We start from the raw sequence: 26,577 nt of genomic DNA, 5'->3' as shown, positions 1-26,577 counted from the left end.
AAACTACAAATTATCACAGAGACATCGATACGATCTCAAGTCAGTAGTCGGGACCCCATAGATATACTGGCTTATAGGCATGCAAATACATTGGTGCTGCACTGCACCGGCACATTAGTACGTGAATTATACAGACACATTGACACGATATCAGTACCTAGTTGGATAGTATAGTTAATATGTACATATAATACGAGAGATAGTACACAGGTTGGTATAACCTCATCTGGGTGAGCAATGGTCACGGAGGAAATGAGCGGAATTCCAAGGACTTTGAAACTACCGCAATTCTCAGCTCGACATATCGATTACACGCCACGCCGGCCGCAAGTGTAGAGTACGCCCGAGCACCGAAACAGAGAGAAGATGACGGGGCAAGGCAGGTGTGAAAATTACGTTTAATGATTAAATACGCGTATTAAAATGCATACGTATGTGCCCGGCTGCCTGCATATCCATGACATGGATTTTCTGCATTACTAGCTATTTAACGGTCCAGAGATGAGGTTTTTTGAAGAGAAAAAAAAAATGATACTTTGCTCATTTTGAAAGATTCCTTTTCTTCGTTGATTCAGAATATTGTATCCTCACTTGGAGAAAAATCATTCAATTTTCACTGATCGTCAATACTTAAATTTTGTTCATGTCACTGACGAAATTTTGAGCCAAGGAGATATGGTAACTGGATTAAAATCGAGAAGGCACGGATGAATGGTGTATCCCTTCCTCTCTCCTCATATTTAAAGGCCCTATCAACATTCTACATCACACTACATAATAAAAACAGCTCTACTCGTAAATTAATTTCACGTTGAAATTGCAGGTGAATGATCCGCAGTCTACATCCAGCGACCGTACCTCACCAGTTACAGTTTTTCTGCTTTTTCACATTCTCAATCAACGCACGCAGAACTTTTTCGTCAAATAAACCAAATCAATCAACTGACATCTGGCAAGCAATAAGCTTTTCGTAACGTATTATGCACATGAAATTTTCAAAGACCGAAATACCGTACTTAGTTATGAATAATTTTTTCCAAGAACCTCGAGCGTGAGCCCATTTTGACAATATTTCAACAAAGAATCATTATTCTTCATAAAACAACGACCTTCAAATGCCAAATTTTTTAATCAAAGTCGTCTCCATTCTCGTCAACAAAAGAATTAAAAACCAGAGAGATAAACTCGACTGCTTTATGGTATTCAATCGATTCCTCTCTTCTATGATGCAGTTGATGACAACTTTACTTTAGGTAGGCTACCTACTCACGTGGAACCGTATTTTAATTTTCGCTTTTTTTTTTACATAACTCGTGAAATTTATCTTTTCATTTCGCCCCTTTCGTCTCCCTTATACCTACTCATCACGTGATTCTCAGAATTTCACCACCAAGCGTGATCGAGTCGTGATTTGTAATAAATTAATTGATTACACGAGTCCAGCTTTCAGCATCCAACAAGGTTCTCTAAAACAATTCCGCGGGAGGTGTAATTGGCCTTCTTTCACGCGAACATATTTCGGGCCTCAAAAAAATACACACAGAGAATGAAATACCATCGTCATTCTTAATGTTACGTTGTTTTATTCAGGTATCTATTATCACTGACTGAACGTAGGTACGCATTAAACGTTTTCTATCCTCGTATCCTTGCTTAAAAATCGTTACTTACTCACAGAAGAAGGACACCGATACCTCATACCACATAAGAGAAGGATACATCTTTTAGCAACGTTGTGAAATCATACAGGAATAGGTACCTATAAGTACATAGTACGTTGTTCAATGTAGGTACCTATGTGGAGTTATTCGCAAATGCATGTAGCAGAATGGGTACCTCTACCTATACACATAGACCTACAGATTTGAAGGAATGCCAGATATTAGATAAAACTTCCAAGCGAAGGACGGATGCGATTTTAGTAATTACAGCAACGAAAACGTCGAAACGCGTGCACTGAATTTTTTCTCACCTCGTTTGATCCAACAAAACGGATGGTTGTCGTTTGAGAATTTTAAACGAACATAACTACAAGTCAACTACTATGTACTTATAGTGCCAAGTTATCGCGAATTATTATACAAACACATCGGTAGGTACAAGAAAAAGATCAAGTACAAACTAGTTTCCCTATCCACAGTATACAGCGAGGCTCATGTTAAATGCGAAACGTACATATGGCAGAAATTTTGAAATAATCATCGAACTAGAAAATTTACAATTGAGCTAAGCTTTCTGTATCACCTATTTTGCAAATTCATCGAAAACCTGACATTAAGTATCCTATGTAAAAATGAGCATTTTTTGACTTTTGAGAATGAATGAAAATCTACATTAAAAATAAAAACACACCTTGTTTATGAAAATTAGGTGGATGTACCCAGCGACATTATTCCTCCCCTATAACATAATGCAATAAAAATTTGATCATTCCATCTCTTTCTGTCTTTCCTTCACATTTCAAGTATCAAGTACACACACACACACACCCTCAAAAATACCATTCATAAGCATACGAGTATGACCGAGTTAACTACCTATACGTATACAGCATAAAAATTTCGGTAATTCGACTCATTGATCCAATAAAACTGAAAGGAGAGAATTATAGGTGTTAGAGTCGTCGTAGGCGCCTTGTTGGAATTTGTAAAATTTTTACTATACCAGACGATTAATAAATTCCTACAACACGAAATATCGGTATGGTAATGGTACATATATGGCAAAGCAACTGGTATGCTATGGCACTTACATCGTTAACGTTAACCCATTCAACCCTCTCGGGTCATTACTCCACTCTACATAAGTATTAGGTATCGTAATACGCGAATAAATGACATTGTATCGTACCTATACCATACTTACATTTTGAGAGTAAATATAGGTACATACGCACATAAATGCACAGACTTATCAACTGAGCATGAAAAAATTATAGCTTCAATGTACAGTAGCGCGATGTAATTTACATTGTAATAGGTATAAATGTAAACTTGTTTACAGGATTATGAACGAATTATATACCTAAATGAATAGTAGAGTACTCGTATTATGAAGCGAGTATCAATTCAGTAAAAACCAGATTTCCAACTCCAACATGATAGGAACATTTACACTATACGTATGTGTATATAAGTCAGCCCACAGTAGGAGTAGGTATTTAGCTACATAAATATGACAATGACTCATAAATGGTACGAGGTGGTGCGACGTTAATGAAAAATTTTAAAAATCAATTAAAATTAATCAACGACTTAAAAGACGCGACGGACGCGCGAATAGACCAGTTAAGCTGTCTGTATAACCCAAGTACAAAAAATAGTACCTAGGTGAAGTGAGTGAAAATACAATCTACGAGTTATCGTCGCAACGTAAATCTCGTTGATACCGACGTAAGTCTAAGTACATACATAGTGTAAGGTGCTCACTGCTCAGCTCATAGACACACGCGTGTCTCCGCCTTTCTTCAACAACAGTACCTCTACCTACCCATAGTAAATTATTACAATTTAAAAAGCCTTAAGGCAGGTTAATACGAAGTTCACTTGCGCCGCCGTGATTCTTGTTTGATATAATAGCGCACTTGTTGCTCGTTTAATTCATCTCCCTCTAATTTTAATGCTATTGTACATAAGAGTAATTTGTAGGTAGTTGTAGACTGTAGAGTCATAAGTATCATACAGTATATATACTACCTATCTTATCGAAGAGAATTAAGGATTGGAAATTTTATGATTGATTCCAAATTTAGGGATGAAAATGAGGCGTAATTTTTTTCCCACACAGGATGTGCCACATGCGCCTTTTGGGCCTTTTCGTTCTCCAATGTTTACCTTCGCCAATCTGGTAATAACTCAACTGTGAATGGAAAGTTGTAATTTTTCAACTTCATAATACATAAGGACGAGGTAGCCTAATATGGACCACATTTCTGTTTTTAAATGCTGTGGTCGCTGTGATTGGGCTAAAAACTTCGTTGATAGCTTAAAATGTATCTACATCTATCTAGTATTGTATTCCAAAGCCTCAAAATTTTTGAGAAATTTTAGATGGGTTAAAAAAATTGTTTTCTGAAAAAGACTAGGTACTTCAAAATTTCAAAAACAAAAAGCGCTGCAATGTCGTAAAAATTTGTTCAATTGCTGAAACAACGTTGAGATATGTTTGATTGAGACATGCAAGATGAATTTTTTCTTGAAAAGAGTCAAAATTTAAAAAGTCAATTTTTGGTCCCTAATATGGACCACTTGACCACTTGAACGTGAAATTACCTCACACATAACAAATCTACAGGTACATAGTTCATGTTTGGCTACCCTGTAATTTTCATGCTAATTCGACACAATGAGAATGGTATGGCTGATTTCTTCTTTCTATCTGTTTTATATTGTTTTCCTAATGCATTTATTGAAATTAAAAATTGTTGGAATTTTGACCATCATCATTTTCCCGCTTCACAATGGATTCGCTGGTAAAAAAGCCGACAGAAATTTCTAAAAAAGCCAGCGGAAATTTGGCAGCAATTCGCCGGCGAAAAAGCGCATGCTGGAAGCGGTCGTTTAAGCGATTTTTTAAGCCGCTCTGATTCATTAAAATACCAAATAGAATCTACTAATCGACAAAAATTTTCCACCGTGACCAAGGATCAAACCCATGCCTCCCACATGGCGATCAGGCATTCTCACAACATGGCTACCAGTGCAACACAAAAAAATGAGCTTTCAACATTGACCTTTTATTCTCCTCATCTGGACCGCTATTTCAATTCGGGCCGTGCATAGGTGTGGCGCGCTAGTGTGCTTCCACTGATAAGAACAAGCAAGTGGTATACCACTTGAATATTAACATTGGTTCTTATGTAAAATTACAGATTTTGTTTGATTTTTATTAAAATGCTGAAGAATATTGTTGTTTCAGCTAATTTGAGTGGAAGTTTTGAATTCCTTGTGAAATTTATCTACTACTAGAATAAGTATGTACTTCTTTGCTTTGTTTGTTATGTGATGTGAAATTGTGAATTATTGCTTGTCATTCGTGATATTATTAGGATTTTATCACCATTTTTTCATCACATTTATGATCAAAGAAACATTCAGAGCGCATTAAATTACAGTTACAATACATAATTTTAAAGGTAATTTCACAAGGAAAAGAAAAATTCAGATCATTTTCTCTCAAGAATGAGCACTTTTGAAGATTTTATTGAAAAATGTATCAAAAAATAGCTCCTTCCATAAGAGACAATGTTAAAATTTCAGCACCTATACCACTTGTTGTAGTTCTTCATTATTTCTGCTAGGGGCGACTATTGTCATGCACAGTCCAAATGGTACCTACTAGTGGTCTGCACGGGCCTGTCCGAAAGCCCGCGGGCCAAGCCTGAAAAAAGTCGGGTCGGGTCTGGCCGGGCTTGTCGGGCTTTCTCGGGCTCGGGTTTCAGTACATAACTGGTATTCAACGCATGCGCTGTGAGTACTTGTAAATAAAGAAGTGTAGCACCATGTTCACGTCACAACAATGCCTATTGTTGGGAAAACCATCTCGTCGCATCACGCCAACGTTGCAACAAAATTTATCGGAAGTGTTGAAAAATTATTGCGTCGGGCTTGTTTCGGGCTTTCGGGTCGGGTCGGGCTTTTTGCCCAAGTACTTGGGCCGGGTGGAGTAAGCCCGCGGGCTTGCCTGACCGGCGCAGACCACTAGTACCTATCTACATTTTGATGCAAACCTCCCAAATCGAGCTTGTAAATAATGCCTCTGCGCATTGAGCAAACTCTTGTCTCTTACCTTACCCCACTTACCACGCATTCACATCTGATCATACGCGTGGTAAGTGGGGTAAGGTAAGAGACAAGAGTTTGCGCAATGCGCAGAGGCATTCTTTACAAGCTCAATTTGGGAGGTTTGCATCAAATATTCACTTGATTTCCGATTGGTATAGCGGTCCAGATAAGGAATAGGTCAATGGTTTTCAAGTGGTATAAATGTACTGCACTATACCTCCTGTTAATTAAGGGTATTCTATACCTCTGCAAAAACGTTTGAAATATGAAGCCGATTTGTTCGTTATTTTCATTGTTCATTCATAAGATTGCGTGTAATCGAGTGAACAAATTTAGTCGTTCTCATGTCCCTCAACTCGCTCCCATCAGAACTTTGGGCAGAGATTTCTCCGTGAATTTTCAAAATTCTTTCAATTTTTTTCACCAATGCTAATACTTTGTCATTGAAAGCGAGGGTATGTAGCCATATTTTCTAATTTAGCTTTTCCAACAGTGATCTGAGCATCAATAGTACCTCCATTCAATTCCCAATGACGGCCATAAAATGACATAAATAAAAAATATCTCGACATACTCTCGCTTTTGAATGTTTTCTGAGTAAAATGAACCAAACCCCACGAAAATCCGTCCAATAGTTTTCGCACAATCCCCAACCAAAGTTCGTAATTTTCATCACTGAAATATTGAGATTCTTTAAAAATACGCAGTTCTCAAATTCTTGGTGGGAGAGATGGACAGATCTTTGTGGAGAGAGGCCCAAAAAAGGGACGCAGAAGTTCAATTGTTTCTATGCTTGCGCATATACCTATCTTAAATTTGGAATCTATCGCGAAATTACATAGGTACATTAAATTATTGAAACTTACTGTGACGTTACAAAATAGAAGATTATAATTTTTTAATAAAAAAATTTAGATGGATTTTTTTCTCAAAATAGGATTAAGTAAGTACCTATACTTAACGTTTACGAATCTCACAATAGATTCTGCAAATTCAATTAATCAGAAATTGGTCACAACTTGTAGGACATATAGGTACCTTGTACAACTATACCTATCTCCTCATTAAATTTGTTTTGCGTACTCTAAAACAATTCAAACACTTCTACATTTTCGTTCAGTAAACTCTACCTTATTACGACTACCTACCTACATATTTAGAAATTTCTCATGTTTTTGTAAACAATTATTCTTTTATCAATGAAAAAATTGCAAGTACTTATTCTTACATTCTGACGAATTGCTTGTTGTCGGTTATCTGCTGCGATAGTACATAAAACGTCACATGTGAATTATTGACGTAGGTCTAGGTTGAGGTACCTCGTTATTGTACAAAACACTCTTGCTTGCAAAAAGCTCGCTACTGGTTAAACAAGATCGTTAATAAAAAAATTTTAAATACAGAAAATTACCTAGAAATAATCTCTGAATCATTCTTTTAAGAATACTGACAAGATTAGGTTGGTACATTAAATTGAGAAATTACCCATAGCCAAGCGAATGAATAAATACGTACACGTGAGTTACGACCCACTTGCTCATATTGTATGTTAAATTGTTAAAGTTTAAAACGCTAGAAAATTTACACTCAATTTTAAGCAATGTAACCAAACACGTGTGTTTTTTTCAACGCGAACTTTCATAATATAACTGAAAAAAAACTTCAATATTTAACCAAAACTGATAAAATTCTACCCAAAAAAAGTACATAGTACGTAGTTAATGGGTGAAAAAAATCATTTTTAAAACACTTATTACGTAATTTGTTGAGTTGATTTTCTGTTGTTTAAAAATCCTTTTATGTATATATTTTTTTCTGTTTGAAAAAATGGGTGTAAATTTTGCAGTTTACAAAAAAAGGATACTCCAAAAAAATGTTGGAAGTTGTTTTCAATAGGTAGGTAGGTAATAAAGCTCAATATTGTACGTATTTTCACTGAATAGATCAATTCTATCGTGGTATCGTCATTCCTTCAAAATATGAAATACGGAAATTTTCTTCCATCGTAATCGTAACTGCGCGAAACAAAGACAATTTTGCTAAAATTACATCCTGCCGTGTTGCCTGCACTTATATGGCAGAACATGGTTATTTATTAAGCTAATCTCGCCGAAGAAAATACCCTATAAAATTACAAAAATTACAAACAAGTTGATAAATTCGAAACGAGGAATATAAAATAGGTATCGAAAATTACCTAAAATTACTAGGAAAACACGACCCTCTCTCCTCACTACGAGTATCATTCCTCCTTCACACGGAAATAAATTCCATGAAATTTTACCAGCAGCACAAACCATTTTTACTCGCACTTTACCTACCAGCTGCAATACTAACGATGATCAAAATAAAATAGCCCAACCGTAGTGGATTCGATTAATCGATTAATTTTCTGCAGACAATTCGCTGCTATAAATATCAACGAAATCGGCGCTGCTGATCGATTTAAATCGCGTTTCGGTCATTATAAGTATTAGCTGTAGGTATTATCTACCTACTACCTATTGCTTAGTATTCAATCGATTCGTGTCAATACGAATTGATTAGAGACTAGAGAGTAATTATCACGAGTTTCTCGATCTTAGCGTTAATTATAATTTTTCTTATTTCTTCATACGAATGATTGACATTCGGGTGATAGAATAATTGGGTAACTCGAATCTGGATACTTTAAATATATATGTAGTAGGTATAGAAGTTCGCAATTTATCAAAATTATTAGTGCCCACCTCAAATGGTTGAAATTCAAATCGCCGAATATATGTACATCTAAGTAAATACTCGATGCCAATTAAACAAAAAAATCATTCAGATTTCAGAGAAAAAAATGACATAAAATTGATACTACGTTAGTACGTACGATGTTTGAATCTAATATCATTCACGTGTATGTTAGAATGTTAATTTTATCCTCCGAAAAAGTTGCATTTAGTGCCAAAATCGAGATGAAAATTTTTCTCAATTCACAAAACGTAGGTTCATAGAATGCCAATGGAACCTTCCAAAGAAAATATTATTTAAAAAAAAAAAATCTGATTTGATCAAGAAGGGGTCTGTAAAAAACTCTCGATCATTGAAAAAAAAATGCCATAGATAATAAAATCGAGATGTTTGCCAAGCCACAAAAAAGTGAAAAATTCACACAATTTATCAACATTCATAACCACCTCTACTTAAAATGAGTACCTACCTGCCTAATTATTTGAATCAAGACCTTGGCAACAAAATCAAACTTGAGAATTAATAATAGTAAATTAAAGTTGAAATTTAAACTCATCAAATTTTGAGAAAATCCGTATAAAATAATAAAATATTTTCCTAGTTATCATCGACCACAAGGAAAAATGCAAAAATACAACGATTTTCTTCTAAGAAAATTTATAACGTTCGGTAAATCCTCCCATAAAAGCTGCATACACCGGCTCCATAAGAAGTACGAGTTACTACAAATCGAACAAAACCTCAGTTCATTCATAAGTGTAGGTACTAAGATTGATAAGAATCCCATGAATCAGTCAACGAACCCATTACGTGTCTAGAGTTGTCTACCAACTGCTCAGAGCTTACTGCTTATACTCGTAGTGCTTACTACACTCGTATTCGACACGAAAACACACGTTCAACAGGTTCAAAACATTCGGAAAATACGTAATATGTGTCCATATGTGGTACATTAATCAGTCATGGAAAATTATATTGATCATTAGGTATAGGTTAAGTAGGTACATGTGTTTTTTGTTTTGAATTTTGAAACATCTAACATTAATCTACCCTCGACCCTCCATACTATGAAAGTGCCTACCAGAACTCTGGGATAACTTCATCTCAATTCTTAGACTAGAAAGACTATGGTTAGTGTTTCCTTCAAATAGTTTTCGAGTTTCAGAAATAGCATTTTTAAATAATAATAAATTCTAATAAAAAATAATACCTAAGTACGCTCAGTTTTTTTTTTAATATTATTATTTTTGAGTTGAATTTTGATTTTATTTATTTTAAATAGGTAGGTAGGTACCTAATTTTACAACCATAATTTTTTTTAAATTTAATATTATGTACTCTAATATCAAAAATAATTTCAACAGCAAAATATATTTTGAAGTACCTCATAAGGTGCTTTGAGACATGTTTTGACTGATACTCGTAGAATAGGTAGGTGATCAAATTCCATTTTGAAGTAATTCTCATCATCTTACACTTCATTGAATGATTTTTTTCGATGTGACACATTTATCTAAAATTTCGGATTTTTAAAGATTTTACTTTACTTACTTATTAAAAAAAAAAAAAAAAAGTCAAATCATCTGGTTACATAGCAAGTTTGAGAAGTACCTTCTTACCTATTACTGTATTTTTTTTTTTTTTTTTTGATCTACCTGTCTTGGAGTCTTAATTTTTTCAAATCTCAACTTAAACATCTTCCCATCCTTGGACGAAATTCTCAATTCAAATCTTCATATATTGCCTTTCAAAGATTGACGTCAGTTAGCAACACAAAATGACTTTATGCACTGACTTTTATGTAGATACCTATTTCGAAACTTTTTCAAAAAGATCTAATGGTGAAAATTATCTACAGTTGAATTGAAATCACTTTCTTCAATGAATTATTGTACTTCGTTCACGTTTGAACTAATATAGTTCGTTCTACTTTTTATACAAACATGGCTACCATGTTACGTTATTTTATTTTTACTCCTGATGAAAATAGTAGGTAGGTACCTGATCAAAAGTGGCCAGAATTATTTTCAAATTCCAGCCACTTTATTGTTTTTTCGACCTGTCAGTGGTGACATGGCGAATAATTTAAAAAAATGATACCACCATCTTACAGGAAACTTGAATTTCCAACAAAAAAGGTCATCATCACTTATTACCTATCTTCAATCACATGGATGTTATTCGAAGAATTATTGACTTCAATTTTTAAACGAAGATTGAAAACAATTTTTTTTTCATCTTTTCATGAAATTGATATTTCTTCTCCAGTTTTGAAGATACGAAAAATATGCAAAGAATCTTTTTTGTAGGAAATTGAATTTCGGTCCTTTACACATTTTCGATATCTTCAAAATTGAATGAGATGGGAAGAAAAAAACCTACCTAATTTACTAGATCGACTCTTCTAATTCATCAGGATGATTTTTTTTCACCAAAAATTACTAGAATATTGGCCATTGGGCGTTCAACTGTATTTTCTTCATTTATTCCAAAAAAAATTTCAAAATATTTTCCCTGTCAAAATTAATTCAAGTTTCAAAAATTTCTTTTTTTTTTTTTTTTTGAAAAAACGTTTTACATATTCTCATAAAATGGTACCTATGGTGATCTAAAACTCATAAATCTGACCCTCCTGCTTGCTTCAAAGCTTCGATTGCGACCATTGGTGAGTTCGTACAAAAAATGCTAGGAGCGCTAGTGCAAAATTTATTTGGAAAAATAGGAGTGGCTGAAATTACCCCACGTGTCCGAAATTATTACCCCATTCCACGGTATAGGTAGGTACTAAAAATAGGTACACATTTCAGATGATGATAAGATGGAAAACAGCAAACTTACTCGTTACAACAAGGTCCATATCTGTCACTGGTTTGCCAGCTCGTTGTAATTAAATAGAAACATATGAGAAAGTAAAAAATCCAATTCGTGCAACCAGGAACGAACTTCAACACCCAACTACCGAAGTATCCTTTGCCGCATTTAGATATAGCCATAATTAGCTTCCACGAGAGAGAAAAAAAACCGAATTTTTATATCATAACGTCGGGGGAAAAAACGAGTATATTTACACCGAATTGAGCGAAACCACCACAAACACAAACACTCAATAGATAATAAATACACAATCGCGCGAACACTTGAGCTTTTTCACCAATGAAGAGGATCGCTTCACGGATACCGAAGAAGACGACGAAGATACGTATAATTTCGAAATTTCGCGCGCGATTCGACAAGACGTAGATACATCTCCGAATATTACTCACATTTCAAGCTCGAGTAACTATAAGGTGTAGACAATTACGTAAGTAATAATAATTTATAGAAGCGAGTTTTTTTTTGAAATTTCACTTCGTTCGAGTAGGGTAGCGCGGCGACGACGGCTTTATTCGAAGTGAAGGCAAATTGATTTTCGTAGTTTTGCCAATAATCGACTCGATGCATATTTCGAGGCACCGCGATGTAGGTCCATGTGTAATTTTTCAAGGATTCGAAGGGCCTGATGCGACACACGATAGGATAGGTCAACTTTCGCACAGCTTTTCGCGGCTAAAAAGTCGCGGCGCAGTTTGGACGATTAGCGAACTCACACTACTGGCCGTAGCGATGGCGGCGACGAAAAGTACTCGAGTATCGGCGGCCACCGAAAACGTAAAGGTAACGATAACGAGCGAAGCTCCATAGCAGTACGACGCTCGCGTTCAACTTGTATCTGGCTCTGGCCGAAGAATTGAATGACGCTAACGATACTACCACTAAACTAATACTACTACTATACTACCACTATTACTCGTCATCGCATGCTATTACAATACAACAACACCAACAACAACAACGACGACGGCGGCGACGACCACGACGACGTTCGTCATCAGCGACACGGACACGGTCACCGAGCGCCGGTATTCGCTCGACGAGACGTACTCGACGTACAGCGGAATACGCGAGGTAATTTCGATTTCGCATACCAAACTGTCGCCGAAAAGTTGACCGCCGTCGCGAGAGAGCGTCGCAAACGTCGCGCCAAGCTCGACACGTCGCTTAAAGCTCGGCCATTCGCGAGACGCGATGCGAGCGACTTCTGGTTACGTCATACTGACTACACTACAAGATGTAGGGATTCCAACTTCGAAAACGGCGTCGAGCGTCGCGATCAGTCCTGATTTGCGGCTGGATTCTTCTCAGATTCGATCGAACTTTCACGTACCGTTTATAAATGCTGATCATTTTTTGAGGAGTGGAAAATCGTAAACACCTGACTCCCCCCCCTTCACCCTCTTCTCCTCTGTAGCTCACCTACCGTTCACGTTCACCGCATAGTCATTCATAGAGTTACTATTTGTGTACACATTTTACCATGCCCCGCCAAGTTGCTCGAGCTACTCTGTAGCCAAAAAAAGCTTCCTGACCTTACACTTTACACTTCGAACGATCCATTTAGAAACTTTCCGCGTCATGTCATCTCAGTTTTACCTCCCACCCCCTTTTTCGATATATGGTCGTTATTGGCCTCCTTCTCATACTTGATGATTTTTAATAAATTCATATTTTATCCAGGAATGAGATGGTGCATCTAAATTTCCATCATGCGTAGATCCTTTCAAACCAAATATTATTTCTCTGCAATTATGAAGGAATCCTGACTGTATTAGGGTGTAGGTACCTTATTTGTATAGTGAAAAATTTTTTTTCGATTTTTTTCGCTCCCACCCCCCCCCCCCCCCTCAAAACATGACCTCAGGTGAGAAAATAATACCCTGAAAATTTCAGCCCTCTAGGTGAAAAAAGTCGTGCCAGTGGGCCCCCAATTTTCCCATGTATGAAAAAATCGAAATACGAGTACCTATACCAGGCCAAATTTTTAAAATTGTGAACTTTCTAGTTCTAACACCTCAGTTAAGTCCTTACTTACGTAAAATCAACCTATATACCAATTTTAGCCTCATATCTCCACCCAAGACTAACGAGTGGATTAGAGAGGAGAGCTCATTTTTATGCCCAAGTACATAGTACATATTGGTGAAAAAATATTTAATGACACCCTAAATTGTTGTCGGGTTTCACGAGAAAAATTTCTCCAATCACGTCAGTAAAAATGAGTCGTGCTAGGGAGCACACCTAGCCTCTTCCCCCTCCCCCATCTCAAAATATTAAAGAAATCAGAAAAATTGAAATTTTTACATTTTTTTTCACATTATAATCCTTGGATTTGGTCCATTTTCATTAGAAATACTGTTAAATATTTTATGACCTGTCTACATGATAAAAAGGTGGAACTTGTCTCCTTCCCCAGAAAATGAAAAAAGATGAATATTACTACTTTTTCCCCCATATTTTAATCCTTGGATTTGGTAGATCTTTATCAGAAAAGCACTACCTATGTCGGACTTTTGAAAACTTGTAGAAAAAGGACGAATTTCTGAATTTTGACTTTGAGAAACATTGAAGCGGACGTTTTGTAATAAAATTACCTATGTCAAATTTTCACAGAAGACTTATTGACGTTCTGATATTTTGTATCGTAATGTACTTAAAACTTGGAAAAAATCGTCAAGAATCCCTATCAATGAGATTTCATTTTCAAGTTTGAAGCAAAAAAACATACTCGTATCCATGACATGAAACTATCTATGCAGAGACTTCACCTCTATTCCAAAAAAAAAATCAACTTTGTGGATCTCTATCATCTATATGTAGATAGGTGGTGAGCATTGCAGAGAGGACTGAGAAAAGGGGTTTCTGGAAAAAAGAATTATCTAGAAGCATTCTGCACAGAGATGAAAAATGTTCACCTAATTACGAGTACCTATAGACATCAATTTTCATCTTTCTCAATATTCTTCAATTTTGGGGGTCTCATAAAAGAGGACCACCATTATTTGGGGGACGAAAGGGTGTTTTTCTTGAAAAACTGGTTATCTAAAAGTACTCTGCTCAGAAATGAAACATTATCAAACAATTTGTATAGATATGAATTTTTCATTTTTTTATTGATTTTTTTCAACTTTGAGGGGCTTTATAGGTAACCAACATGATTTGAGAGACCAGGGGAAGGGTTTTCTTGAAAAAGTGTTTATTCAGAAAGATTCTGCACATAAATAAAAAATGTTCAAAAAATTTCTACAGACATCAATTTTTAGTAGATATTTTTTTTATTTTTCCCAAATTGGAGGGACTCCATGAAAGAGAGCCAAAATTATTTGGGGGTCCAACAATGGTTTTTTCTTGAAAAGGGGGTTATGTAGAACAATTCTAACATGGAAATTAGATATTTTCATCAAATTTTTCTTAACTTTGATTTATTATCATTTTTTGTGATGTTTTTCAACTTTGAGAGGCTCCTTACTAGGGGGCCAATATGGTTTAATTGAAGGGTCGGGGAAATTTTTTTCATAAAAAGGGGATTATTTAGAAACATTCTGGCGCAGAAACAAAGAATTTTCATGAATATAACTTTTTTAAAATTTTTTTCCCCACTTAGGGGGCTACCGACACCACTTTTTTTACAGATACGGGGAAAATAAAAATAGGGAATTATTTTCTCACCTGAAGTCATGTTTTTGGGGGGTGGGAGCTACAAAATTCGAACTTTTCAAAATAAAGTACCTTACCTACACCCTAGACTGTATACCTAGTGTTGACAAAAATGGATCAGATAATGTCAATCTCAATAATAGGTATACATAGAACTGTATTTGAACAGCTCCAAAACTGTTCATGAATTACACCTTAAATTTCACGATAGCCTTTTTATTTTATTCCACGGTAACTAGGTAGGTACCTCTATAGTGACTTACCCACGAGACGAGATTATTTTGCAGGATTCATCAATAGAGCTATTTTCACCACTTGATCGAACGTAGGTAAATAATTAAACACCACTGCCATCAATATCAGCCAATCGAAAAATTAATCTTCTCTTACGCCCTCCTTCTGTACTTAGTTTATAAGATTTCACGCGAGTAGTGATGTAATTCGCAAAGTGGCGTCGTTGCTTTTCTTTTTCTTTTTCTTTTCAATAACGAGTATAAATACGCGACGCTTTATTACGTAAAAATCTGTAAATTGTATTTCCGTCCATAATTGACGAAATTGTATGTTTTCCTTAATTTCGTCCTTTTCGATGTATTTATTTTCGCTGCGGTCTTTTCATCATCGTTTTTCGCGTACAATTCAAGGTTTTTCGTCCGATCACATTGCAAACGACGCGACGACGCTGACGTCGACATCGTAAAAATTGCCAGAGATTTTCTTTTAATTTTGAAAAATATTTTTTCAATGCTCATTGCTTATCTTGTTAAATGAGTGGGACTAGAGGGAGGGGTGGTGAATAAATTTTTCTTTATAATGAAGACTTCGTTGAGAATGATGATTAATGATGAGTAGGTAGGTACCTAACTAAGAAAAGAGCAGCTGGGTGAGAATGGAGAATGGATTTTGTCTGTGATTTTCGTATTATGCTAAGTTGTATTGCAAGTTGGATCATGGAATCCCAATATCCAGAAAAGGGAGTATTGATTATAACCTACCTACTCGATCAGCTCTTTCCGGAATTATCGATGATGTTTTTTCCTTAAATCAGAATTCTCATTTTTCTTCATGCGCGATTTTCATTGTGCAACAGAAGATAGGTATCCAATAATTTGGCCAGAAAGGTGATAAATTCGTGGATTTGTCAACAACTTCATGAACATAGTTGGTAATAAACGTCTTTTTCAAACTTGGTTAAATAAATTGGTTGGCACTCTTTGGCTTCAGAAATGGCTGAGTCTATTAAGGAAAGTTGAGAATGTACCTATACCTAAGTATTATCATCGAATCAGCAAAATCGAAAAAGAAGTAGAGCTGGTTTGATACGTAGGTATTTAAAATACCCCCCCCCCCCAAAAAAACAAACTAAATTCCCAACTACATATCTATAGGTGTTTAAAATAAAAGAATTGACATTTTTAAATTTTTAATCCAGTCCTGGCACATTATAAACAACGCGTTGTTTAAACATGTTTGCATAAATTTGTATTCGAAACGAAAAACAAAATTTAAAAATTTCAAGTACCTAATTTGAATTTTTTTGGGTGTTTATAATTGCAAGATTATTACCATACACCCGTGTAGAGAGGAGTTTGGATTTGATTTATTAGGTTGTTTTTTTTTTAAATAAGGTTATGAATTTTTGGATTTCAGAAGGGTTGTCTGGGATAGTCATTAAATTTGAGTCTATTTGGAGAGATAGTCTTGTTTGCTGTAATTTAGGACAGGTGAATAGTAAATGTTGAATGGATGTAGGTTCATTTTCACAGAATTTACAGGGGGGTTTTGGAATTTTTTGGTAGAGGTGGTTGTGTGTGATTTTAGAGTGACCTATTCTTAGACGGGTTATAATTATTTCTTCTCTTCTGTTTAAGTGATCAAGGTTCTTCTAGGGGTAGATTGTTTTTTTGTGTTGAAAGAGTTTGTTTGATGTCTGTGATGACCAGAAATTTTGCCATTTTAAGTGAGTATTTTGTGTAAAGAATGATTTTATATCGTCAGGGGTGAAAAAGGTGAAGGGTGGGGGGTTAATGGCTGATTTTGCATAGGTGTCAACAATTTCATTTCCTTCAATGCCTACATGACTAGGGGTACACATACGGTGGATGGTGTGGTTTGAATTTTGGAGATCTAGCAGAATTTTGTGAATATTTTGAACAATAGGGTGATCTGAAAAAATGTTTTGTATGGAGATCAAGGAGCTAATAAGAGAGTCACTTTGTATTAAAAAGTTTTTGTTTTCAAGCTGTGTGGTGGATATGTTCAAAAGACAATGGTTGATTGCAAGATTTTTAAAAAGTATTTTTTTTTCAACTAACTAAATCATAATTTTTTGTTCCTAATAAATTTTTTTAGATGAAAATCTTGGTTTTTTTTCGGGAAAAATCTTGTTTTTTTCAGAAAAAATCTTGAGTTTTTTTCAGAAAAAATCAGTTTTTTCAGGAAAAAAATACTATGATTATTTATTTAGAAAACAATCGTACTCATAGTTTTTTTTTTTCAAAGAAAAAAATCATAGTTTTTTTTATAGAAAAATAATTCATAGTTTTTTCAAAAAAATATCATATCTAGTATTTTATCAGTAAAAAATTGACCTTTTTTTTTCATTAGAAAAATCATATTTTTTTCAGAAAAAAACTTTTTAAATTCAAAATTCATTCAAAGTACGCGATGTTGTAACAGAAACAACTTTTTTTTCATCTCTGAAAAAAGGGACAGAGCAATCAAGAAAATCATTTTGGATCATTGATGAGAAAAATACATCATTTGTGATATTTTTAATAAATTATGTCTGGACATATTATTGGGGCTGTAATAAACGACACGACTTGGTTATGGTAAAGTTTGGGTCAGATGGGTGCTGAAACTATTAAATTTCGAGCAGTACCTAAGTCATGCCCCATGAGAACGTTTTTTTCAATCATTTGAAAGTTGGAAAAATGGTTTAAAAACTATTGAACATTCTGCCCATGATTTCAATTTATCACCTGAGGATTTATCATTTATTTGGAACTCTAAAAAAAAAGGCAGCCGAAGGTGTTTGTTCACGAGACGCTTCAAAATTGAGTATACCTACTTTAAACAAGGTGTAAACAAACCAAATCTTCACCTTGAGGATATCTCCGTTCTTCGAGGTGCTAAATCTCCTCCTACAGTTAGAACAGAGTTGCTAATATGTACATTAGTTTTTCTTGAAATTTTTCATATTTAAAGATTATAAAAATTCGTATCAATTAACATTATTTCAAGGTTCGAGTAACTATGAGTAGGTATAATTGGTGAGAAAAACAATCTTATCCTGCGTTGCCATCGTATTTTCAACTAACAAAATCAAAGCTGAAATTGAAAATTTCGCACTCTTTGCATTTTTTTTACAATTTTATTGGTAAGTAGGTAGGTAGGTAGGTAGGTAACATAAATAATTAGAGTCTTCAATTTCACTTTGGATATTTTTTTTTAAATTCTTTCTTTTGTCTACCTCTACAATGAAAGTTCATCTAATCAAGTTTCTAAATTAAGTACCAACGCAAAAAAAAAAAAAAAAAAGGAACTGACAAGTGAGTAAATTTTCAACACATAAAACAGGGAAGAGAAACGTGCAACAAACCGATAAAAATTAATGATACGGATCAAAAAGGTAAAACGTAATCCTGGAAGTTTGAATTACCGCTACACTATTCGCGACATATTATACTAGCACATAGCTAACCATGGCAAATACTATATGTATATCGTACCTAACCTATGTATACAGAGAGGAAATACACACAGACCCTTCAATTACCACGAACATCTAAAAGTGAAAGTAAAAGTGAAAATGAAGGGCATCTGATTCACGAGACCATGCTACAAAAAAAAATTACACTACGTCACCGACGACGCTTCCATCGAGATACTCAACGAGACCGTAAAACCAACCGCCAAGTACAATTTTTAGAAGGTCAAATCTGTGATGAAAATTTTCCCATACCTAAAGGTTACCCTTATACATATTACATACTTGTTTCAATTCGCATTGATTCGCGTCTAGCACTAGCAGGTGTATAGAGAGGTACTTTCCCCGTATATTACGTATCTAAACGAGGTTATTATCCTCTTCGATAACATACCTACGAACCAGGTATACACAGATGAAAAGATCCCTCTGCCTCTACATTTCTCTCTCACTCATCTCATGTGACATCAAGGAATACATCGCGACTCGCGTCCATCCATTCAAAACAGACTAATGAGTTTAGCCAGCGCCAGAGGAGTAATGTGCAAGTCCACAGGTACCTAGGTACTCATTTTGACAACACAGAGTACTTACTACTTACATACATACATATACCTACGTACAGCGAACACATATTTGACCATCGGCGATCGCTTTTGGCTACTTGGCTAACTACCTTGAACGGCATTGAACGTTTCCATTTCCACGAACAAACGGCAGCAGCGAATTATACGAGTAGGTATATTATACATGTTAAATCGCCACGCTACTCTCTCACCCTTCACCTCGTCGTCACTCATCTCATCTCTCACCATGTCCATCCATCCATCGTATGGTCAGTATCTAACGGATGAATCATTTGCGCCAACAAACAATCGAATACCTGAACCCATTGTAAGCTGGGATGCGCGTTCTCGCGTTGTTGGTGATTACCGGCACCAAACGGAATTACTTAATAATTGAAACGTGGCTTAAATATATTAAATTTTAATATTCGTTCTTGAATGTAGAAAACCCCGCTCATCTTCCTTTTTCTACGCCGTCTGACAACTAGTTCCTCACTTCGACCTTTCCTTTTGTCCTATACCTCCCTACATTACATATATAGTTAATGGGTATTTGAAGGCAGCGCACAAAATATATTGTAAGCACTCAACATTCGCAACTGGGTGATGTGCAAAACTTAAAAATTCTCGCAAGTTCGACTGACAACCACCTACACACAATTACAATTAATTACTAGTGCAGGTATTGGTACAATGTACCTAAGACAAAGTTTCGGTAGATACGTTATTGATGGAAAACCATAAGTGGGGAGGGGGGATTGGGACCTTCACGAAGGTAACCAATAACTCAACTAATGTGTTAAGTAATGAAAAATTGTATGTACTAACAAAATTTGTGATTATAAGTGCCTAATATACCTACAAATATGTACATATGTACTCAAAGTGTCATATTCGATATTTGCAAACACCAGAATTCGGTACCGACTCGTTAATTATTTTATTCGATTATGAAACGATGACACGTTTGTTGTAAACTCAGTAAAAATATTTACTTTTTATGAAAACAAAACATCGTACGAGTCCTTAAGTAGGTATCTGTATGACTGCAATTGATTTATTATGCGATGAATTTCATACAGCCTGATCTCGATGGACTGACAATATAGCTCTTCGAATGGTGGACACTTATTCAACCTGTTTTCTAGTCTTTGAACAGGCATTTTAAGGAAAACTCCAAGTGGGAGGTAGGTCGAGATGATAAAATTAGGCACCTATGTAGAAAAAAACAATAATAATACCTATATAATAAAAAAAATCATTTCTAATTTTTGCAACAGATAGAGAGAATGTTACCATTATAATGAAACTTCTAAGAATGGGCACATGACAGGTGAAGGTGAAGTGAAAATATTAAGAATCTCCTCAGTTTTGGGTTATATTCTACACAAAAATTAAAATTAAAAAAAATGGTTTTAGTTAGTTTTAACTAAGGAGATAAGTAATTTATTGAAAATGTTTAATATTTTAGTTTAGGTACATAAATTAAGAGAAAAATAATAAAATTTAAAAAACTGTTGCACCTATACCTCCAAGCCGCCAGGGTTGTCAGCGTATAGAAAAAAACTGTAGAATAACACGCAGAATAAATTTTTATTCTATGATTAGAATAAGTTTTTAAAAAATGTAAAAAACGTTCTGATTGACTTGAAAATTGAACTTTATACTCAGCTTTTGGATGGTTAATTAATTGCGTTTTAACCATTATAATGCTGAAATTCTTCAAAAATGCTTGAAAAAGTTGAGAAAGAAGATACATTTTTCATTTCCCCCAAAAATGTTACCCATTTTAGTACTGTGGTTGAAATATTTGAATTTCTCGTGTAATTTTTGCCTAATTTTGTCAGGTATTAGGTCACATGACACTTTCTCAATTATCTCAAAATCAGGACTCTATTTTAATCTCAAAATTCTACAAAAATGTTCAAAACATATTTCCTTCAAATTAGTTAAATTCCTCGCCTAATTTCGATCCATTTCATAAGGTCGCGTGACTTTTTTTCATTTATCTCAAAATCATGACTCAATTTTTAGCTCAAAATTCTCCGGAAATGCTGAAAAAATACTTTCGTTGAAAAATTGGAATTTCTCGTGAAATTTTAACATATTTTGAATTTTGATAGGTTGCAAGGTCACTGTTCATTTCTCATTCATTCGTGTTTCAAACATCAATTTAAAAAAAAAAAAAAACTGGACACATTTTATTTCTCTATTATAATAATTCAACTTAAACAAGTGAAATGCGTTTTAATTTTTATTTAATTTGTGACAAATGAGTGAACTTATGGTCAATTTTGTCGGAAACTTTGACTTGGTTTTGAGCAAGTTTACAACGTTTGGATTGTATAAGCTGTGGCTTGTAGGTACACATTACCATTTCTTATCAGATAAGATAAGGAATCAATCAAAACCTTTTCTGCGTATTCTATAAGTATTTTCAGTGTTGAAAAACAAACGGTTTTTTTTTTTTTTGTTTAAAACAGGGTTTTAAACTGCTGGATTCTCATGTGTTTTAACTTTTAAACGTGTTTTAAACACGTTTTTAACACAAATTCATTTATTTTGGATTCGGTTTTTCAAATATTCGTTATCAAGTTATCAACGTTCAAGATGTAACGTCATAAAAGAGCTATAAGGCTCACGAAATATTAAAAAATTGAAATTGAAACACAAAATTTGCCTTTAAAAAAAGCATAGGAAGAAGAATGAAAATCTAAAAATTCAGTTCCTTCAATTTCACCACTTTTTCAACGAGAAATTAAAAAACAAAAACGTGTTTTTTTAGGAAATTGGAGTTGAAAAAAACATTTGCTTAAAAAAACATTTTACTCGACGTTTAAAACACTGTTTTAAACTGACAACACTGTACATTTTACGTGGATATTATATTCTACTTGTTCTACTTATAGGTAGTACCTATTCTACATGTAGACGTAGAATAACTTATTCTATGTATAAAATGGCAACCAGCTGCGGGTATATTATATTTTTAGTTTCAGTTTATAAAATAAATTAGTAAATCAAGCGCCTACCTACTATTAAAAAAAAAAAAAAAAAAAAAAACATAAATTCAAATCAAAACGTTGAATTCATTCAAGTTGGTTTATTTGAAGAAAAGGAAAAAACACATTTCTCAGTTCCGATTTACTTATTTAAAAAAAAAAAAAAAAAAAAAAATAGTTCATAAAAAATTTGATTCTTGTTTCATTTTATTAAAAAAAAAAAAGGAAATGACGTAATCGCGAATTGTTTGTCAAAAGCACGCAGTGGACAACATGGAAAGCGGTTGACTAATGCATTCATCAACGATTTCATTAAGTAATGTACTTTCGTAAACAAACGATGAAAAAGGAATCTTGGTGAACAGTATTTTTCTCAAAATTTTCCAAGAATAAATTCATGTGTAATTCAATCACAAGCTCATTTGTGCTTCGTTTCTTCCTTATTAAACAACTTTATTCATTGATGGGAAAACCCACATCCTCACCGTCGTCGGTTTCTCTTAACTATATTATGAAAAGCTCGCACTGGTATCTTAATCGTTTTTAGGATTAACTTATTCACTTCCATATCCAATTTTTAACACCGTTTTCGAACACGTTTAGTACATGACTCAGAACACCTAATTTCACTATAGAGTCGAAACACAAATACATACTAGACTAACGCATACATGGGCATAAATTCGGACAATAAATCATTCAATATAGATGCAAACCCTTAACCATCAACGAAACAGCAAACGGATATCCTCCTGAAGGAGGAAAAAAAATCTGATGAACTATAAATAGCTCATGAATGCTTTCGTAAATTAAGCCACTATGTCTAATACTTATTCAAAAAAAAAAGTTCACCACTGGGAGATGATTTCTTTGGTATTTTAATTTACCTGTAGGTATCCTGAGTTTTGAAATATGATTGATATCCTTTCTACGAGTAATTAAACCCGTCCAATGAAAATAAAACAAGGAGAGAATAGGTTTAAAATTTCAAACTACTCATCCTTCGATTACCTACTATTTTCATTGCGAATTAGGTAGGTACCTACCTATTGCTTCGCATTGCCTGATTGCCATCATCATTGTAAAGTTTTATCACACGTTGGTGTGTACAGTGACGAGGATCTTCTTGTTGCATATTTGACGACATGTCCTTCGAGCAATTAGTTAATTAATACCATCAAGTTTAATCGACGTATAGTGTAGGATGATATTTTTTTCACCGACCGCACACCGTATGTATATACACGGTGAATTTTTTCGAGAAAATTTTCTACTTAAATTGCGGAACACGCCGCTTTAATATGAGTAAATTATTACAGCGGCACTGCGTTTATAGTACCTACTATAAGTACTACCACCTATGTACGAGTAAGTATAAGAAGTGGTATACCATAAAAATTATTCTACTACCTCCTTCGGAATATTTAGTTTAAATTAACGTAGGCGTTTATGAAGAGGTGCTCAAGGGGCCAATGCTCCACTGCGTGTATCACACAGGATAATATTCAGAAATTTTTATAACAAAGCCAAGGTACCTCTGCCTAGAATTATGGTTACATTTAGTGAAATCTGTTATAGTGCTTGGTTGGTTTCAACCAAAATTAACCACCAGTCCACCAGACCACAAAACGGTGGTTGATTGTACCAAAAGAGAAAAGGAACTCTCGCTCAAACTTGACCCCTTGAGAAGTCAAGTTTGAATATCCCTCACCATTTTGTTCTTCAAAATTTCTCCTCAAACAATTACGTATGAAGGACTTAACACCAATGTAAGTACACAAGTCTTCTTACCCTGCATTCAATTTTCACTATTCATGCTTATTCTTCTGATCACTGGTTCATTTTTCATCTATGAGGTTCAAATTATAACGTAGGTATATCTATCCTTACCTACTTAGCTATTTAAATTGACTCTTTGGCATTTCTAGGATTTTTCTTGATCAAAACCAAAACAAATTTGAAACTACGAGTACCTCACCTGAAACAAGGAGGCTGCTTAACCACCTTCGGAGCAATATTCGATACAATTTGCTTCTCTTCATCAGCAACAAAACTAGGGTTCATTACAACCATACTTCGTCTATCTTCATTATTCTGAGACCCCAATGATGATCTGCATTCTTTCACAATGATCTGCACCGAGATCAAAGCCACGAAAAAGATGAACACCGAAGGTCTAAATATCACGAACGAAACTGCCATCTTTTCAAGACTTTTCCGAACAGACCAACTAACACACATTCTGGCTAAATCAGGTACTTATTGACTCTCTCAGAGGTAATGTAGAGCCCTCCTCAAAATTGTTTTCGTTTACAGAACAGAATATTTCGGTAATCTTTTAATTGCTGTCGTTTTATATGTAGTATATGTGTGGTTGGCACACAAGGGTACGAGTTATTTTCTTTATTTGCTTCGAACAAATTCTTAATCGATTAACGTGTTATAAAATAATTATCTAACGAATCCGATGTGTTATAAAAACGTTATAGATAATCGAATAGAAATAATAAATGAATGAAAAGAGAAATTTATAATATGCGCGATGCGGCTGCCACCGTGTAACCTCAGAAAAAATAGATACAGATATTTTATTGAAGTTATCCTATAGGTAGGTGAGAGAACTACAGGTACCTGCAATTAATATAATTCGCAAAAGATAATTTTTGATTTTTGTTTAAGGCTCGATCACATTTTCCGTGCAGCCATAATTAGCTAAGCATTAGAAAAATTTACGATAAAAATACAATTAATGAATTTTTTTTAAATTACTACTTTCAAGCGCAGTAGCTGAAAATAACGAAACGTAGAACTCTTTCACCTGCTCCAGTGCGAGCCAACTACTTGAACTGGACAAGAGTCGAAGTGGTTGCCTATGTATTTTCAGTGATGCATTTCACATTCACTCCTTTCAACGGTAGGTACTGGTGTAGCTCAAATAATTTCTATCACTTACATATCACTTCATCCAACATGTACCTATGAGTAATTATTAACAAAAAACTGCAGGAAAAGTTTTCAAATTTAATGTTTTTCAAAAATTGTCTCCTTACAGCCATTATTCTAAATTTCAACTTCGGCATTTTTTTTTTTTTTTTTTTTTTTAATTTCAATTTAATAACTCGACATAACAAGCGAATATACTAGTACATATTATAAACCCAAACCAACATAGCAAACAAACCGAGATAAACAATATGTTTGTGCGTATTTACAGGCTCGCGATATCGATTGCGTTCAAAACTCGAAGAATTTACAAGTCATTTATAAAAATTATAATTTTATTAATGTTTGCCTTCCTTCGCGTTTACAGCTGAGAAAGCGTTCAGTTTCGTTGTTCTGGGTGGTCGACGTCGTGTTCGTTTATGTCAACATTACACGATCATATAAACAAGCAAACAATTCAATAACCAAACCATTATTATTACCATCGCACAAGATAGTACCTAATAGTATCCGCATTTCTACTTCTACGTTTAAATACCTACTCCAATACATTGATACAAAAATAAGCCTCAAAATTTATAGAGTGGAGCAACTGGCGAAAAATTTTATCTTTTTTTTGAAGTTGTATAATTGAGGAGATTTGAAAAGTGAAAACACCCATAAAAAAAGATATTGGAGTAATTAAATACGATTACGATAAGTATGGATTAAGCAGGAACCTTACAATGGTAGTTTTTTTTCTCAACAGTATACGAGTGGATAATATCCGTATTACAGCAATAAAAAATAAAAATCGAGTACGCTATTCCTCATCATCTGTTCCTCGATACTTCAATTTCTTTCCTTTTCAGGCTTTTCTGTCTCTTTTTCTAGCATGATCAGTGAGGCAAGTTGCCAATTCGCGAGTAAGAAAGAAAAATAAACGAACATGACACCACTTAACCTCGAGACCTACACACACGTACGTAACGTACTTGGTACTCGGTGACTATAAGAATTACATTGATCATAATTTGAAAAATACACATAACTCGCTGAATAAGAAGCTTACGTGTCGCAAAACAGCGAAAAAATTTTCCTCTCGTGTTATTTGCGTGGTGGGTTATTTTTGAGAAAAACATCAACGCTAGAGAACTAGGTACTTTTTTTCAGTCAGGTGTGATTGATTCTAAAATAGAAAAAATCGAGGTGGAGGCTGTGGTCTGGAAGGGGATGGATGTCAGAATGTGTTTAGAGCTAAATTCGACATCATAGGTATTCGTGTTCTAGGGAGGGAGGGGCCGATTCGTATGGAAATGACATCAATATTAGGAAAATAT

At 34.6% G+C, this 26,577-nt stretch overlaps 1 protein-coding gene and 1 long non-coding RNA gene across 3 annotated transcripts in view; both read right to left on the bottom strand.

Moving 5' to 3' along the window:
- The window catches only part of Treh (Trehalase), a 63,685-nt gene extending 39,126 nt beyond the window's left edge, over nt 1-24,559 (bottom strand). The window contains exon 1 of one of the 2 annotated variants that reach the window (XM_065359607.1): nt 24,294-24,559. In XM_065359607.1, the coding sequence (XP_065215679.1) occupies nt 24,294-24,556 (263 nt within the window). In that variant the 5' untranslated portion in view covers nt 24,557-24,559. Of the gene's footprint in view, nt 1-11,342; nt 12,561-24,293 lie in introns of those variants that run through there. The other variant, XM_065359608.1, reaches the window with a different exon arrangement.
- Nucleotides 20,230-20,698, bottom strand: LOC135842661 (uncharacterized). The gene is made up of 2 exons (XR_010558169.1): nt 20,610-20,698; nt 20,230-20,527 (listed from the first exon to the last, which is right to left on the bottom strand). It is a non-coding gene; the product is annotated as an uncharacterized LOC135842661 (long non-coding RNA).
- Nucleotides 24,560-26,577: the final 2,018 nt, after the last annotated feature.

This window comes from Planococcus citri, chromosome 4 (genome assembly GCF_950023065.1).
Source record: "Planococcus citri chromosome 4, ihPlaCitr1.1, whole genome shotgun sequence".
Classification (NCBI taxonomy): Eukaryota; Metazoa; Arthropoda; class Insecta; order Hemiptera; family Pseudococcidae; genus Planococcus; species Planococcus citri.
Note: the sequence above shows the minus strand (reverse complement) of the source record. Positions and strands in the feature narration are given on the sequence as shown.